Source organism: Corythoichthys intestinalis, chromosome 8 (genome assembly GCF_030265065.1).
Source record: "Corythoichthys intestinalis isolate RoL2023-P3 chromosome 8, ASM3026506v1, whole genome shotgun sequence".
Lineage (NCBI taxonomy): Eukaryota > Metazoa > Chordata > Actinopteri > Syngnathiformes > Syngnathidae > Corythoichthys > Corythoichthys intestinalis.
Window position 1 is genome coordinate 20088923 of NC_080402.1, and position 18501 is coordinate 20107423.

Below are 18501 nucleotides of genomic sequence, written 5' to 3' on the forward strand. Positions count from 1 at the left end.
GAGCTACTGAAAAAAAGGACTTTTGCCTGAAAGTGGCTGCAGGAGGTACCATGGCTATAAGCAAACGATGCTCGCACGGAAATGTGGTGCAACATTTGCCGTGAGAATCCCAATGTCGCTAATAAGAGCAGCGCATTTTATATAGGGTCAAAGAATTTTAGCCATCCAAACTTTGAAAAGCACGAAAAAAAACAGCGCATGTGGCAACCAAGCAAACTATCGATTTCAGACAGGACCCCACTCGCCCTATGGACAAGCGGCGGAATAAAGTTATTGAAGAACAGCGCCATGCACTGACAAATGTGTTTTTGCTCGCATTTCACAAAGCTTAACATGCACGTTCAATGAGCTCTTATGAAGAGGATATCCCACTTTTACAAAGGCTTGGAGTTAATGTGGCAGCCACATATGAATGCCCTTTATTTTGAATTAGTGCTTTTATGTTTATTTCTTGACATTTCACTTCAAAGTAATGGCAATTTTGTTGTGCCAGTTGATGTTAATCAAGCGTTAATTGTTTATATAATCAATTAAAGGTAATTGGCTCTAAGTAAAGCTTGTCATAATTTTATCGCATCAGGCGGGTCGGCTCTCAAGCTCAATGAGGATCAAGTCACATCTCCAGGTCCTCCTCTGGGAACCTGGGCAAAAAAAATATGTGCACCCCTGCTTATAATGAAGGCATGCTGTATGTATCTATATTTTCTGTATTAGTCTAGTATCAAAATGACTAATTAGCTACAAATAAATAATAAGCCTTCATGATTACTGTATTTTCCGCACCATAAGACACACCTAAAAGCCTTCAATTTTTTCAAAACCCGACAGTGCGCCTTATAATCGGATGTGCCTTATATATGGATCAATATTGGTTAATCTTGGCATGACATTCCATTTAGCTCAGCTCCATCTTGTGGATGCATAACGCAATCCCAACCACTACTACTACTACTACTACTACTGCACCTTATAATGTAGTGTGCCCTATACTAGTATATGAAGACGGTTTTAAAATAGAGTACATTTTTATTCTTCCTGCAGTGCATCCTATAGAGAATGATGCACCACATGACTACTCTGTTGTACGATGCCGCCTCAAATTTCATGACAAAATTAATGAATTTAAAGGGTGTGTCATGTTTGTCCTCCTCCAGAAACCATATTCAAACTTAAAATATATTGCCCTCAGAGGTGGGTAGAGTAGCTAAAAATTTTACTCAAGTAAGAGTAGCGTTACGTCAAATTAATATTACTCATTAAAGAGTAAAAGCAGTCATCCAAAAAATGTACTCAAGTATAAGTAAAAAAGTATCCAGTGAAACGAATACTCAAGTAATGAGTAACATTTTGAGGAACTGCTTTTTTTTTTTTTTTTTTTTTTTTTAAACAATAGTACTTTTTTCTCTCAGCACAAACTTATCTATTTTGCTATATTAATGATAATGCACAATAAACCATTACATAACCACATTAAGCCAAAGGAAAAAAAAAAAGTCATTAAAGAGAGAGAGAAAAAAAAAACAGTAATGAAGCATTATTCGTCCAAATAGCATGAGTTTCCTGCCCTCTAGTGGAGAAAATAGTTCCTAGTTTGAGTAGTGAATACTGTAATTCCTTCATAGCTACTATTATGAAATTAAAAGGATAAAATCTCCGATTTTCCGTGGTCAATCGGTGCCAAATAAAAAATGGGAGAGAGTTTTGAATCTGCTATTTCGCAATTTCTACGTCAAATACTTCTTTTGTTACTGTGCTTTAAAGACACTTGATTGAACAGGCTTGTGTGAGAATAGAATGGCAATCTTGTGTCTGATTGGTGTAATGGCGTCATGTGATTATTGTTGCAATGTCTCATTGGTGAAATTAGTAGCGCTACTCTTGGCAATGGCATCGCGAGCAAAAAACATAATTAATATGTAGAATAAAGAAGAAAAATGTAACGACTCTTGTGTAGCCGAAAGTACCGGAGTAAGATTAGCGTTTTTTTCTTCACAAATCTACTCAAGTAAAAGTCAAAAGTATGGCTCAGTAAAACTACTCTTAGAAGTACATTTTTCTCTAAAAGCTACTCAAGTAAATGTAACAGAGTACATTTAACGTGTTACTACACACCTCTGATTGCTCTCCCCCATCTTTTTCCATTTTCAAACATTTCTGAAAGAGCTCAAGGGAGCCACTAGGGAAGCGCTAAAGAGCCGCATGCGGCTCTGGAGCCGCGGGTTGCTGACCCCTGGTTTGGGAGGAACATAATCCAAACATAAAATCACAGAAGCACTACGTTGTATGAATACAAAGTATAATGTTTACTAAATGAAATAAAATCACTACATGAGATATGCATAAGAAATGATAAAAGAAAGAGAATGCAAAAGGGCTATAAAGCTAAACCGTGTAGGTGAGTTAAAGTGTGTGTGTCTGCGTGTTCATGCGTGGTGTTGGAGATGCTCGGGGTCTATCTATAACTCAACTTAAAATCCACTTTAGCAAGCATCTACTCCAACCACTTGTGGTGAGTGGGCTCCTCTCTAGTGGTAAAATCAACAATAACTGAATTAAATGTTCAAGCGTTGTGTAATTTACACCGACTAAAACAATATTATTTTCATACAGTACTGTAGATTAGTTCAGAACTGTTCAGTTGTAATTGACTTAATTTGAGTTATTCATTCAATAGTTTCTTTTTCCCTCATATTCAAACATACTCTCAATCGATCCTCTACTATAGGTAACATTTTTTTAATCAAACCTCTTTTTTTGGGGGGTAAATTAAGACTGAGGGCTGTATTTTCATGTTGGTTATGATGGTGCTATTTCAACAGGCAAGTATTCTTTGAGGCCCTATTTCATTTAAAACCTTTGACAACTCCTGCATGCATGACATCTTATACATCAAAAAAATATTCACAATTGAAAAAACACTTAAAATGATTTTGTGTGTGTGTCTGGAGGGTGGCGGTCAATTTTATTTTTGCATTTGAGTTGTCTTTTAAAAAAAAAAAAAAAAGTCAAACAAAGTCAACATTTTCCATTTAAAAAAGAAGTGTTCAAATGCATTTTGTTTTAGTCTCAAATATTTTTATTTGCATTCAAAAACTTTTGTATGATTGAAAGTTTTTTTGGGATTGAAGTGATTTTTATATATCCTGTATGTATACAGTACAGTATATGTATATTTTTGTAAGCAACTTTTGGGGGGTGGGTTGGATTGTAAAGGCTCAAATGTCCGACTTATAATAAACAAAAAACATTACTTCAATAAAAAAAATATTTTTTGCATTCATACACTTTTTTCTCTAATTGAAAACTTTTTTTTAATTGAAGTGGGGTTTGTTTTTCATTCAAAATATATATTTTGACTGAAGCACTTTTAAATGAATAATAAAGACACAAATCTACCTTCATTATAATTTTACATTTCCTGACATTGATTGCAAAGAAGGAAAACATTGTAACTCAGATTTGTCCCAATTATTGCTGCGTGTGTTCTAGTGCTGCAACGATTAATCGATTAACTCAAGTAATTCAATTAGAAAAAAGCTTCGAATTAAATTTTGCTGCTTCAAGTATTCTTGTATTTAAAGTGGCGTTGTAATGGGTTTTTTTGAAAGTGTTTGCATTGATTGATTTGATTTAGGTGGATTTTAATGCATTTGTAATTTGGTTTATAGGTATATTTAGCTGTTTTTGCAGGAATATGTGTATGAACCATTTGTTAAGAGCAAGGTACAAAAAAGCTAGCATTTAAGGTAGCGAACTTTTGCTATGCAAGTTAGCCCATTGTTCTTCTGTTGTACTTAGATCGTACTTACATTGTTTTTTTGTTTGTTTTTTTATTACAGTTTGAAGCTAAACTCAGGTATTTTAATTTTTAGGGCCCGAGCACAAAGCGTGCAAAGGCCCTATTGTAATTTTTTTTTTTTTTTCTTCATGGCAAATGAAAATGGCTAATTTGAAGGCCTGAACATGCTCAAAAAGTCACCAAAATCTGCACATACATGCGGCTTCGCATAAATTTTGAAATTTTAGCAACGTTACGAAAAAATTTAACAAGATGGCTCAGTGGCGCTCGCTGTAATTTTTAAAAAAGTCTACCTTTTGATGTTTTTCAATGTAGAGCGATGAAATTTGGGGAGTAGATAAATTGTCCAAAACTGCTTCAAAAAGTCTCTTGCATCCATATCCGAAACCCAACAGGAAATCGGGTATTTTGGATTGAATTTTGAAAAACATGCCATTTTAGTTGAAAACCAGCATGCACGTTTGAGACCACTGCGCCGAGGCAGTAAGTTGATCCTCCTCAAACTTGGTGAGACTGTTCATGAGACATATGAGATGTTAGGTTATCAAAATGGAGGGTTTTCATTCACGGGCCTGACCTGGGCAGTGTACCAAAGTCGGGCGTTTTTTTGGCAACACGCCAATTCAGTAAATGACTAATAACTTCCTGATACAAGGTGCAATCTTCTTTCATATCTGGCATGCATGTGAGGTGTCCTAACCTGAACACGACTGCGTTGAAATATTACGCATTAGGCCTGGCGCTCCCTAATGCAAACAGGAAACGCCCTTTTTTACGATCAAGGCTCCTCCTCCTCGGTAAAAAAATCAATTGACCTCAAACCTGCATCGCCGGAGACTTAACACATGTGTTCAGGTATCTGATAAAAAATATTGAGTTTTCGTTGAAGCGGCGGGCTTCAAATCTTCTTCTTCTTCATGCCAAATGAAAATGGCGTATTTGAAGGCCTGAACATGCTCGAAAACTCACCAAAATTACCACATACTTGCAGCTTTGCGTATATTTCCATAATTTTGCAATGTTGTGAACAAATTTAACAAAATGCCTCAGTGGCGCCCCCTTGAAATTTTGAAAAAGGCTTCGCCATATAGGTTTTTTCAACGTAGAGTGATGGAATTTGGGGAGTAGATACATTTTGCAAAAGTGCTCCAAAAAGTCTCTTGCACCCATATTCCAAACCCAACAGGAAATCAGGTATTTTGGATTGAATGTTAAAAACCATGCAATTTTAGTCGATAATTTATGTTCCTAATCCGATTACTCGATTATTGGAACTAACTAGTTCATAGATTACTCGACTATTACAATAATCAATAGCTGCAGCCCTAGAGTGTCCCCCTGTGATTTCTTGGCCCGCTATTTCACACATCTTTCTGCATTATAATATAGCTCGAATAGGTTGTTTGCACGCTTACCAAATAGTACAAGCGTGTGGCCTTTCACTGTGGGAGAATTGCTAAACGGTTTATTAGCCAAGAAATGCTCATCAGAATGCAGCCTGTCTCTCTTCTCCAGACAGGGGTGTCTCAAGTTGTGTACATGGGGACAGAGAGTGCCTCTGTCAAAGATCGCAGACTGACGTGCATACAAAATAATGTGCAAAGAGATGCATCTTGACAGGACTGTGACAAAGTGTGTACGTACGTCCATGGTGTATGCAAGAGGGGGACCGCAAAGGCAGTCCCAAAAAAGCGCATATATTTTTGTTGTTCTTTTGACATGGCAGCAGTCTGACAGCTCCTCAACAACAAAGGCTTTTTATTTAATCTTTTCTTCCTCCTGTCTTGTCACATGGAGAAAAAGAACACTTGATGAGATCGCCGAATGGTGTATGAAGATAAAAAGCAATACTTTTGTCCTCTACTCACATCCTGATTTGCAAAAGAAGAGGCCTTGACATTCCATACAAAACAAATGTAGTTTAATAATAAGGCTCATAGGTTGCTTAGAAGCTCAGTTTTCTTGAAACACTATCATGCATTTGTAATTTTTCATTGGCTGTATAATAGATACTGTATGATAAAAAAAACGTAACCATATGCAGAGGTGGGTAGCAACGCGTTAGATTTACGCCATTACATTTACTTGAGTAAGTTTTTGAGAAAAAAATTACTTTTAAGAGTAGATTTACCACGTTATACTTTTTGCTTTTACTTGAGTATATTTGTGAAGACGAAACACTACTCTTACTCTGCCACTTTGGGCTACACTAGAGTCGTTACATTTTTCTTCTTTATTGTAAATATTAGATTTGACTTTATTTTTGCCAGAGATGCCGACAGTTTCACCAATGAGATGTTGCAACAATAATCACGTGACTTTAATTATACCAGACTTAACAATACAGTCACATGACCAGACGCAGGTTTGCAGTCGGAAGTCATATTATCACGTCGGCTTATTTAATCATGTTGCGTCTTTAAATCGTCGTAAAAATTAAACTAAAGTGTTACCTCGACTTACAAATGTTTTTCATACAGAAATTTCAGGAAAAGCCACGCCTCAATGGGAAAATATTGCCTCTTGCTACCAAAAAAAATTAAGGATATGAAAGGCAAAAATCATGGTGGAAAATAAATATTTGGTCAATGCCAAAAGTTCATCTCAATACTTTGTTATGTACCCTTTGTTGGCAATAACGGAGGCCAAACGTTTTCTGTAACTCTTCACAAGCTTTTCACGGACTGTTGCTGGGATTTTGGCCCATTCCTCCATGCAGATCTTCTCTAGAGCAGTGATGTTTTGGGGATGCCGTTGGGCAACACGGACTTTCAACTCCCTCCTCACACCATGGCGTCAAAATGATAACAAGAACGGTGAGCAAAAATCCCAGAACCACACAGGGTGACCTAGTGAATGACCTACAGAGAGCTGGGACCACACTGACAAAGGCTACTATCAGTAACACAATGCGCCGCCAGGGACTCAAATCCTGCACTGCCAGACGTGTCCCAATGCTGAAGAAAGTACACGTCCAGGCCCGTCTGCGGTTTGCTAGAGAGCATTTGGATGATCCAGAAGAGGAATGGGAGAATGTGTTATGGTCAGATGAAACCAAAATAGAACTTTTTGGTAGAAACACAGGTTCTCGTGTTTGGAGGGGAAAAAAATACTGAATTGCACCATACCCACTGTGAAGCATGGGGGTGGAAACATCAGACTTTGGGGCTGTTTTTCTGCAAAGGGACCAGGACGACTGATCTGTGTAAAGGAAAGAATGAATGGGGCCATGTATCGAGAGATTTTGAGTAAAAATCTCCTTCCATCAGCAAGGGCATTGAAGATGAAACGTGGCTGGGTCCTTCAACATGACAACGATCCCAAACACACAGCCAGGGCAACAAAGGAGTGGCTTCCTAAGAATCATTTTAAGGTCCTGGAGTAGCCTAGCCAGTCTCCAGATCTCAACCCCATAGAAAATCTGTGGAGGGAGTTGAAAGCCCGTGTTGCCCAACGACAGCTCCAAAACATCACTGCTCTAGAGGAGATCTGCGTAGAGGAATGGGCCATAATACCAGCAACAGTGTGTGAAAAGCTTGTGAAGAGTTACAGAAAACGTTTGGCCACCGTTATTACCAACAAAGGGGACATAACAAAGTATTGAGATGAACTTTTGGTATTGACCAAATACTTATTTTCCACCATGATTTGCAAATAAATTCTTTAAAAATCAAACAATGTGATTTTCTGTTTTTTTTTTTTTTTTTCCCACATTCTGTCTCTCATGGTTGAGGTTTACCCACATTGACAATTACAGGCCTCTCTAATATTTTCAAGTGGGAGAACTTGCACAATTATTGGTTGACTAAATGCTTATTTGCCCCACTGTAAGTACGCGATAATATCTCGTTAAAATCATGGCGTCTTTAGTTATGCTCTGGCGTGCTCTCACTTCCAGTTAGAGTTTTGCTGTTGAAAGTAAACGCTTTTTTTAAGAATGCCCTCCTGTTCAAAAGTTTTCTTCCCACTGAAAATTGAGATTTTAAGCTTTCCAATGATGTATCACACATGTATATAGGACAATTTGGGAATTTGGCCAAATCTGGGGTCTCAGAGCGGATCTTCAAGTCACCTGAGTGTTTTCCGCCCTATGCATTTTTACTTGTACTTGAGTACCAGTACATTTTTTGGATGACTACCTTTACTTGAGCAGTATTAATTATATAATGGATATATAATGATAAAAGTTAACGATATGATGCATTTTCCATGTTATTTTTTTTTACTCACATCTCTTAAATAGTGCAAATACAATACAAAAAAATCAAAACAATAATTTGCACCACTTTAGTACAGCTTCAGCAAGATAAAGCACATAGATTTCAGAGTGTTTACACCCAAATAATGAGACGTCCTTGCTTTTTTTTAATCAGGTTTGACCCTCAAAAGGGCTTTTGGTGCCAGCTCCTTGAGGGAGGAAAGACAAAGTGCTTGGGGAGGAGCAAAGGGCGAAAATACCCTGCTATGGAACCAGAGGTAAAAATATAATACTGTATATTGTGCAATGAATGAACAGGTAAATGCTTTGTCAGACAGCAAGTGTGCAGAAAACTGCCATAGTAACACGGTCATTATGAGGCCTCCATAATGACATAACCCTCTTGAGGGAGGCAGGATGCTGGAATTAGGATGGAGCGAGGATGCAAGAAGGGGGGAAAAAATCCAATCTGTAAATCTTTGTCGGGGCCACGTGAGTCCACAGAGGGTGGCAAAATCACACATTTACTCTCAAATGAAGCTGAGTGCACGTGGATTCAATCCATCTTCCTGGTGCAGTCGCACATGGCTAATGGGTACGCCGCACTCACCTGTAATTAATCTGTGGGCCAGCAGCCTCCACAGGGGAGAAAGCAATAGTAGACAGACAAGAGTCTGCATGCTCTCGAGTGAAGGAGAATTTCTTTCATGATTATTTTAATTCCTTTTCTTCATGAGAATTCATCCGGCTGTAAAATCCAATTCATCATTTCCATTTCATGTATTCTGTTTTTTTAATCTGTATTTATTTCTACTTTCTGATTTTGTAAGATTGTATTGTTTTTGCCAAACATTAAAATCCATCTCCTGGCATTCCACACAACAAAAACACACATAAAAGTAAAAAGTGAAAGAAGTAATGATAATCATGTCATCATTTAATCACAATTACTACTCATTGTCAAGAACTCTGGAAATGCGGATCTTTTTTGTTGTACACAGCAAAAGCTAAAGTTCCAGACCACCCTGGCAAAAAGTGAAAGCCTAGATAAAAAAAAAAAAAAAAAAAAAAAAAAAAAAAAAAACTATTCAAATCCAGTTCATTTCTAAATGATAATACGAAATTAATAATTCTAAATAATACGGCAATAATACACTATAAAATGAACCAACCGCAGTAGATTCCTTTACAGTGGTACCTCTACATTCTAATTCGTTTCAGGACCTGGTTTGTAAGTCGAAATCGTCGTAAATCGAGCAGGATTTTCCCATAAAAATACATTATAATTCAATTAATTTGTTCCACTGCCCAAAAAACCTACACTAAATCCTTAATAAATACTTCTGGAAAAACTACACATAGCAATTACAAATAACAAAACAAATACCGTGATTTAAATTAATTTAAATTAAATACCCTCATAGCGGACTACAAGCCACTACTTTTTTCCCTCGTTTTGAATCCTGCGGTTTATTCAATTCAATCCAATTTTATTTGTATAGCCCTATATCACAACAAAGTTGTCCCAAAGGGCTTTTCAGAGGCAATATGATACACAGTCAGAAACAGTAGATGAATTAATAAAGTTCAAGTCCTGGGCATCCCCCATCCTTAGACCCTCCATAAAACCCTTTGGGAATAAATGAGAAACCTTGGAGAGAACCACAGTCAAGAGAGATCCATTCCCAGGACGGACAGGCTATAGATGCACCAGGACTGATGGGGGGTATTAGCAGCAGGAGGTCGAATTTGTAGAGATGCAATGGAATGAAGAAACAAGAGGAGTTCCATCCAGCCAGATGAGACGGGGGGGGCATTAATGACGTCCATCCAGCCAGGGGTCAGGATAGTCAGGAGGCTGCGGCTGAAAAATAGCCTCTCCCCAGAGGGGAGGGGGGAAAGGGGACACGGGGTGACTAGTGATGAATAGACTAGTCAAACAGATATTAGAATTAGAAAAGAGAAATAAAGTAAGACAAGTGGTAAGTAGAGTGAGGAATAAGGGATAGGACTCAGTGGCTGAACTTCCCCCAACGTTATAGCTTCTAGTGCAGCTTAGACTGAACTGTGAGTCTAGTCCGATTTCAACTAGCCTGACCATAAGCTTTGTCAAATAGGAACGTTTTAGTCTAATCTTAAATGTACAGACTGTGTCGGCTTCTTTAATATTAGTTGGAAGCTGATTCCATAAGACAAAAGCTTGGTAGCTAAAGGCTCTAGCTCCTAATGTACTTTTAGAGACCCTGGGAACTACCAGTTGACCTGCATTCTGAGAACAGAGTGTTCTGTTGGGGCGGTATGGAACCAGAGCATCGGTGAGATAAGATGGCCCCAAACCATTAATGATCTTAAATGTAAGAAGGAGGATTTTAAATTTTATTCTAAACTCGACTGGAAGCCAGTGAAGGGCCTGGAGCACAGGGGTGATGTGCTCTCTTCTATTAGTTCCTGTTAAAAGTCGTGCTGCTGCCTTCTGAACTAGCTGAAGACCTTTTCGAGAACTTTTAGGACAAGCTGCAAGTAAGGAGTTACAGTAATCCAATCTAGATGTAATGAACACGTGAATTAATTTTTCTGCATCGTTTTTAGACAAAATATTTCTAATTTTGGCTATGTTGCACAGGTGAAAAAAGGCTGTTCTGCAGGTTTGTTTAATATGAGCTTTAAATGACAAGTCTGGGTCAAATAGAACTCCTAGGTTTTTAACTGTGGTGCTGGAGGCTACACTTACATTGTCCAGAGTGACTATCTGGGCAGTTAGAGAGTCTCTTACACTCTTTGGGCCTATTATAAGAACTTCTGTATTTTCAGTGTTAAGTAAAAGATAATTAGTGCTCATAGTGTTTATAGTCCAGTGCGGTTTATTTGTTGATTTATTTGGGTTAATAAGTAACACTTTATTTGAGAGCAGCATCATAAGACTGCCATAAAACCATCATAATTATGACATGATATTATCGTGGACATTAATGAATGCTTATGACAGATTTCGTTAAGTGTCATACGGCAAATTATGTCACTAACTCCATTTATGTCCAGCTTGCATCTTTTCCGTTCAAAAGGGAGATAATTTGCTGGATGACACAAAATGACATTTGTGAAAATGCATTCATTAATGCTCATGGCAGTGTCATGTCATAATTATAAGGGTCTTATGACAGTCTTATGGCGCCACTGTAAAATAAAGTGTTACCAAATTCCATAACTAACAATGAATAAAACAACTAGAACAGTAACTGAAGAAATATTTAGCACAGAACATGAATTTTGATTTGTTATTTACATCTGTAGCGCTGCAATACATGCTAGAACGCATGTTGGATGACAACATTGTTGACGGCAGGTGGCAGCAGAGGTTGACTGTCTTCCTCAAGAGAACAGTGATGGCCAAATTAAAGCGCCTTGAAAAACATGGTGGTTCATTTGGTCTTATGAAATTCTTATGATGCCTTTGTCAATTAAAGTGTTACCGGTTGATATCTTTTGGTGTAAATATCTCATATTGCAGTGAAGACAGCTGTGGCTTATAGTCCAGTACAGCTTATCTATGAAGAAAATGCCGTTTTCATCTCAAATTTGGTGGGTGGCAGCTTATATCAGGTGCACCTTATAGTGCGAAAATTACGGTACATTATAAATACAAATCGGAATTATCATAACACATATTATTATAATAATAATAGTGTAACGAATCGGGTTCTAATTTGGTCGTTGTGCTTTGCTTGCTGTTCCCAAACGCACCGTGTTAGAGAGAGAGCGAGAGAGAGAGACGTGCTGTAGAGTGGGAAGGTTTTACTTTTTTTTTTTTCATATTTTTAGCGTAGGCTACGACGGACAGTAGCCGTGTTGTGTTGCACAAGTTTTGAAATAAATGATTAAAAACCTGACTAAGCTGGCGACTTCCTTGCTGATATTACAAGAATAATAATAATAACAAATCAAAAGCAAATATGCGGTTTCTTGTTCCGCCCCCTTGTCCGTCATTTTGTGTCTGTATTATCAATGGTCTCAATTGATCGAGCAATTTATAATGCATTTCATGGAAGACCCAGTGCTTTCGGATGCCGTAAACTCACTTGATACGTTGCAGAAAAGGTGTTATGTGGAAAAGCTTCAGTTTATCCATTCGCCAGATCCATATTTGATGCCTAAATCGATGTTTTTCGACCCGCTGACTTCGCCATATTTGCCTGACATCTGCTAGCTACCCTGATATTTACAACTATCTTGTCCACACAAAATCAGCCTATTCTCACGAAAGTTTGAAAAACTTTAAGAGCTTGGAGGCTTATAAATACTTCGTCGCTGGTTGGGTGAAACAGGTCCTCGTCCACGAAAATTCGGCAGGAATCTATCTTGTGCTTGGAAAGGTGAGTTACGAAATTTTCAATTCAAAATCTTTTGTTCTTGCTAACATCCACTGTCAAGTCTAATGTATTTCATGTCATTTGTCAATGGAGCTAGGGCTTTTAATGTTTATATGGTTTAGCGATAGCACTCTCACTACATACATACAGTACGTGTATGTTGTCGGCGATTAGCCTAGCAATGATCTTAATTGTGGTTGTCAGCCCAAAGCCCTCTAAATATATATTACATGCATCTTACCAGATATAAAATCACTACTACATAATCTGTGGTAATCGTTTGGAGCCCAGTTTTCTCGTCGAATTACAGCAGCCCATCTCGCTCTCTCCTCTCCGGGTCTCTCGGAATCCGGTAGAACTTCAAGTCTCTCCGTCTATCTTCTCTGTTATTACAACCGACCGCCACACATGCCTTCACCATTTTGATTATTAATGTTAACGAGCAGAAAAGCACGCCGTAAATAGGAGGAATGTACGTAGCCGTAACAGGTAAACACGATGTGTTGCCGGACAATTGGGCGGCACCAGTCAGGATGGCGGAGTTGTGACGTCACGTGGGTAGGGTCTATAGAGACTGGCGAGTTGAGGTCAGAGGAGACCAGCCATAATGTCTACACTGTAAATGCTAACATTCAAATTAATTAAATGTGATAAGTGAACTAAACTCAATTTTCATCAACCTGTTGTGAACACTACTTTTAAATAAGTAAGTAGTAATTTGGGGTTGGAGAACTTGCTTAACTTGATATATCCCAGTTAAGTCAAATTAGAAAAAATAATTTCTTGTACCCAGTGTCCTTTGGGCGTTCTATCAGACATGCGCAGATCTGCCCTGCCCACTTTCGCGCTCTTTCCAACACCTTTCTCAGTTATTTTCGCCATTGTGGGTTTACTTGTCCTCAGCACACTGATTTGGTAAGTACATATTTTACTCTTTTGTAAACCGTCGATTTGTCTTGTTGTAGTGTAGTAGCCTGTGTGCTGCCAGGGAGGAGAAGTGTCAATTACATCAAATATCACCGCTAGCAAGCATGCTATATGACCGTGACAGGAACCTCATCATTTTCAGAAACAAATGTAGACTACAGTTTATGGTAGACTCCCATTTTATGCCGGCCGGCGTTTTGAATTCTTGACAGACGGGGCTCGTAACGTTTTTAGGCGATGGGAGAGGTTTTTAAAACCGATTTAAAACAGTTACCGAGCGGTTTTAAGTTAGCTAGACCGAGGGGAGGTTCGCTTCCTGTTTTAAAAATAAAAACACTAATTCTATCGTTGGCGGGTGTTTTATTTTGTGAAACTAACAGGAAGTGCCTTAATCACTACGGCTAGCTTGAGTAGCGCCGAATTTGCACGTTGTGGATCTAAACGGCTACTTTCTCACGTAAAAATGTTAGAAATGTCGATAAAGTGATTTATTTACAGAGTTAGTGCTAGAATTAAGTCAGCTTCAGCCTTTCTATTTCGGCTCAGGTAAGAGCTAAATGCACAGTCAGACCTTATGTGCGCCAACGTAATCGGTTCTTGCGTTGGAGCAGGGGTCCCCAAACTACGGCCCGCGGGCCGGCCGGATACGGCCCGCCTCCACAATTGGTCCGGCCCCCTGAACCCCCCCAATAGTGTTATTATTTCCTGGCTTTTTTCTGTGAAGAACCCAGACAGGGTTATTTGGTTATTATCTATTTAATTAATTGTGTTATTATTATTCATTATTATATGATATTATATTATGTTATAATTATTTTTATTTTATTTTGTTCCAAGAAGAATTCAGAAAGGGTTATTTAATTATGGCTTTCTGAAAAACAATAATTTTTTTACATTTAGGCACTGCTGCAATCGTCACACTTTTTCTGTTACAAACTGACCCGGCCCCTCATCAGAGAAGGGAAAAGTCATGTGGCCTTCATAGGAAAAGGTTTGGGGACCCCTGCTTTAGAGTGTTTGTCATCTGCCCTTCCATTTGCTTTTCTTCATGTGCAGTGCTCCCCCTCCATGTTTGATCAAACTGCACTGATAATTTGAAATTGTTTTAAAATGCATTAATCGCAAAAATCAGAGGACTAGACCACATTTCCCCCTGTTATTTCACCACTTTAACTTTGGTCTAACCTAATATAGGAATACAGATAGAAAGAGTGCAGAGATCACACTCGACGCCATAACAACCTGGTGTGTTTAAGGTTGGTCATTTATGTGCCTATATTTTGAAATTGTTGCCTTAATTTTGTGTTCTTTTTCACCATCCCCCAATCAGGCTGAAGCAAATGGTCAAAAGTCCACACATACCTCAGTCTCAGCAATTACAGGTATGTTTCATACACTGATCAATGAATCATTTAATATTTGTATTTGTTTCATGGGTTGGGATAACAAACATGCATTAATGTTTTTACAGATGGATTAAGAAATTAATTGTACATCTCAATTTGAATGTTCAAAAATAATCAATTACGTTAATTTAAAAATAACTCATTGTTAAACATTTTAGTTTGTGAATATTAAAATAATTTATTGCAGATTTTAATTTGTGATTAAAAATAATTGGACATTTTAATTTGTGACTGTTAAGAAAAAATTTAACTTTTTTTTTTTTCTAACAAGTTCTCAATGCTGAAATTATCATGTCTTTTCAGGTCAACCAAAGCAGTATTCTCTAATGCAGTGGACTTGCAAGTACTGCACATTTTCTGCTGAAAAGAGCCTACTTGCTTAAGCATTACCGCTTAAAACATGGATACCACACTCGGACATCCCTACTCCCATGTCTTCATAAGGACTGCCTCTGCACATTTAAATCTTTTAATGCACTCAAAGTACACCTATCGACATGGCACTCTCAAAAAGATGCAGGCAAAAGTGGAGAAACTGCATTTGACCGTCAGTTGTGCAACTTTGTGGAGCCCTGCTCAGAAGCAGACTTCTTTACCCATTTGCGAGGACATCTTAAGCTGAGGCAAATGGTTACTTGCCCATATCAAGACTAACTTTCAGAGCAGTATTTATTCGACCTTCACTGCACACAAAAGCAAAGAAATGTGAAATGTGTTTGAGCCATAGTGTGGGTAGGACATTTGTGTCTAAATCATTCAATCCCAATAAAAGTTGCTTTAATAAAAAAAAACTTATTTTTAATCAAAGAAAAAGAACCTTTTGCAAAAATATATTTTTTTGAAAATATATATATTTTTAAATATATATATTTTTTATTGACGTGTCACTTTTTTTTAAAGGAAAAAGTTTAAAACTTTTTTTTTAAAGTGGAAAAAGTTTTGAACGCATTTCTTTTTTTCTTTTTGAAGTGGAAAAGGTTTTAAAGGCACTTTTTTTTTCGATTGAATCATTTTGACACAAAGATACGACTTCAACGCTACTTCCGACATGTTTGAGTGGCAGGTGACTACACCAATGGCATAAAAGAATGACTAATGGCCACCAGGGCTCCATCGAGCCATCGGACTCTGCTCGAGTCCAAGCCGAAAATAGGGCACTGGTACGGGGGGGTGACATTGGCATCTCACCGGAGTGCCCGCGCTGGTATGGTGCGCTGCTGCTTAATGTGATTCAAGAGGGGAACTTCACCCACTGCCCTGTCGTGACGGTTGGCAATCGGGGTCCAACCGCAGTGTCGCGACGCGCCGGTATGGGAGTGGCCGACGAGTGGCCCGACACTAGCCTGCCCAGTAGCCCGCGCCGGGAGCCCCGTCGCTTCAGCTTTGAATGAGTGTCGTGTCAGTCGCGGGCCGTCTACTCAACAGCCGGCCTCCGCGCCGGGGTAGTGATATCGGGGTCCGCCAGTGTGCCGCAACAGGGCACCGTACCATCGCCGGCACACCGGTGAGATGCCGATGTCACACCCCCGTACCGGTGCCCTATTTTCGGCTTGGACTCGAGCAGAGTCCGATGGCTGGATGGAGCCCTGGTGGCCATTATTTTTGCTTCCTGCTTTTATGCCATTGGCGTAATCACCTGCCACTCAAACATGTCAGAAGTAGCGTTGAAGTTGGATCTTCGTGTCTAAATGATTCAACCGAAAAAAAGTGCCTTCAAAACTTTTTCCACTTCAAAAAAAAAAAGTGCCTTCAAAACTTTTTCCACCTTAAAAAAAAAAAAAAAAGTTTAAAACTTGCTTTTCAAAAAAAAGTGACACGTCAATTAAAAAATAAAAATTAAAAAAAAAATTTTTTTTCAAAAAAATATTTTTGCAAAAGTTTTTTTTTTCTTTGATTAAAAACAGTTTTTTGATTGAAGCAACTTTTATTGGGATTGAATAATTTGGACACAAATGTCCTACCCATAATATGGCTCAAAAACAAAAAGGATTGCTTCGATCAAAGAAAACAGTTTCAATGAAAAATAAAGCATACATTTCTGAGTCTCAAATATTTTTTCACATTCAAACCTTTTTTTCTACAATTGTTTTTTTTTTTTTAATTGAAGTGATTTTATTTTGAAAATATACATTTTTTGTTTGAAGCAACTTATTTTTGGATTGAATAATAAAGACACAAATGTCCTAGCCAAAATGTGGTCCAAATGCAGAATTACATCAATCAAAAAAGTTGTTTCAATAAAAAAAAAAAGAATTAAATTTTTTAAAAAAAATTTCAAAGAAAAATAGTTTTCAAACATATTTTTTGACTTACAAATTTATTTTTGCATTCAAACAAATTTTTTTGATTGACATGACTTTTTCTTTGATTGAAAAAAAAATAATAATATATATATACTAATGAAATATTTTTGAATAGAAATTACTTTTTTTTTTTTTTTTTTTTTTTTTTTTTTTTTGAGGAAAAAGCTTAATATGAAATTAGAATTTGAATAAAAATAAGACACATATTCTTGGTAAGATTTTAGGTTTCTCAGGTGTATAACTCCAGTACACGTTTTGCATTTACTCTTTTAGTGATGTGAAAAAAACAAAGTATCTTGTTTACTGTATCAGGTGTTAAAGTGAAATTTGAATTTGAACTGAGTTGTGTGTTTTAAAAAGAGTTCTGTATTTTTATGTTTATTTTATCACTGCTGCACAGTTTAAACCATGGCACAATGTTGATTGTAGTTCCAGTTTTGATCACTAATATTGTTGGAGAAATCAGAACTGTTAGCTTTACCAGAGCTCAAGCTCATGTTGTAATGGGAAACTAGTTTGACGCCATGTCTTCAATGCTGAGTTAATTATGAGAAATTATGATAATAGGATCTCGCCTGTTAGTCTTTGGAAATTACAGGATAGGAGTGGACATTGATGCAGTTCAGGTATTATTCAGTAATTTCTGTAGCAAAAGGTTATTTTAGGTACTTATACTTTGTATGAGGTGCAAAATGTTTGCAAAAGTAGGTTTATAATTAATCCACTGATTGTTCATTGATACTGAGCATTAACCAAACACCGTTCAGCCTGCCAGGAGCCAGTGTCTCTCATTAAATGCACTTTTGAGCATTTTAAAGTAAATTTTAATTCCATTGAATTAATCCAATGAGTGTTCTCCATTTATTGTGTTTTGGGGGTCATTACTGTTAGATAATGTGTTTTTAATGAAATTAGTATGTGCAGATGTAATTTCTATTGTGGAATTCTTTTAGGTCAAGAAAATTAAGTTGACCTGAATATGATGGGAGTACTGTGCACTCAAAATAAACAAGTTACTGTAATCCAGTTATTTTAGTTAGTTTGAGTACTGCCAACTCAATAAAAACAAGTGATTATAATCCAAATTTTTTAAGTTAATTTGAGTACTGCCAACTCACAATAATTAAGTTAATCAAATCTAATTCATCTAAGTCAACATAAATTAATTTTTTTAAGGCAGCAAGTTTGCATATATTTTTTTAGTAAAGTCAACTTTTAATATTTTACAGTGTAGCCAACAAAATTGAGAAAAAAAAACTTTGGTATAGCGGGACCAGGATCGTGAACACAGAACCAGCAATGGATAGGCAATTACGTTGCTTACCTGTGCCTTTGGCCACCAAGCGTCAGAGTATCTAATTGTTCTCCAAGTCACTGAAAAGATTGCTGGCAAAGGTATTCTGTATGAATAAATATACATAATACTTAGTGGATAAATTATTACTAATTGGGTGGAGATGGATAATTTCCCACTGCTCATTTGATGATCTTTTATAGTAAT

At 37.4% G+C, this 18501-nt stretch overlaps 1 protein-coding gene and 1 long non-coding RNA gene across 3 annotated transcripts in view; both read left to right on the forward strand.

Annotated features, from left to right (window-relative positions):
* Positions 1 to 18501, forward strand: part of ndst3 (N-deacetylase/N-sulfotransferase (heparan glucosaminyl) 3) — a 136625-nt gene that overhangs the window by 110004 nt on the left and 8120 nt on the right. For both annotated transcript variants that reach the window (XM_057842613.1, XM_057842614.1), the window contains exon 13: positions 8173 to 8275. In XM_057842613.1, the coding sequence (XP_057698596.1) occupies positions 8173 to 8275 (103 nt within the window). The remainder of the gene's footprint in view (positions 1 to 8172; positions 8276 to 18501) is intronic.
* LOC130919945 (uncharacterized) lies at positions 12979 to 15575 on the forward strand. The gene is made up of 3 exons (XR_009064047.1): positions 12979 to 14547; positions 14622 to 14673; positions 15001 to 15575. It is a non-coding gene; the product is annotated as an uncharacterized LOC130919945 (long non-coding RNA).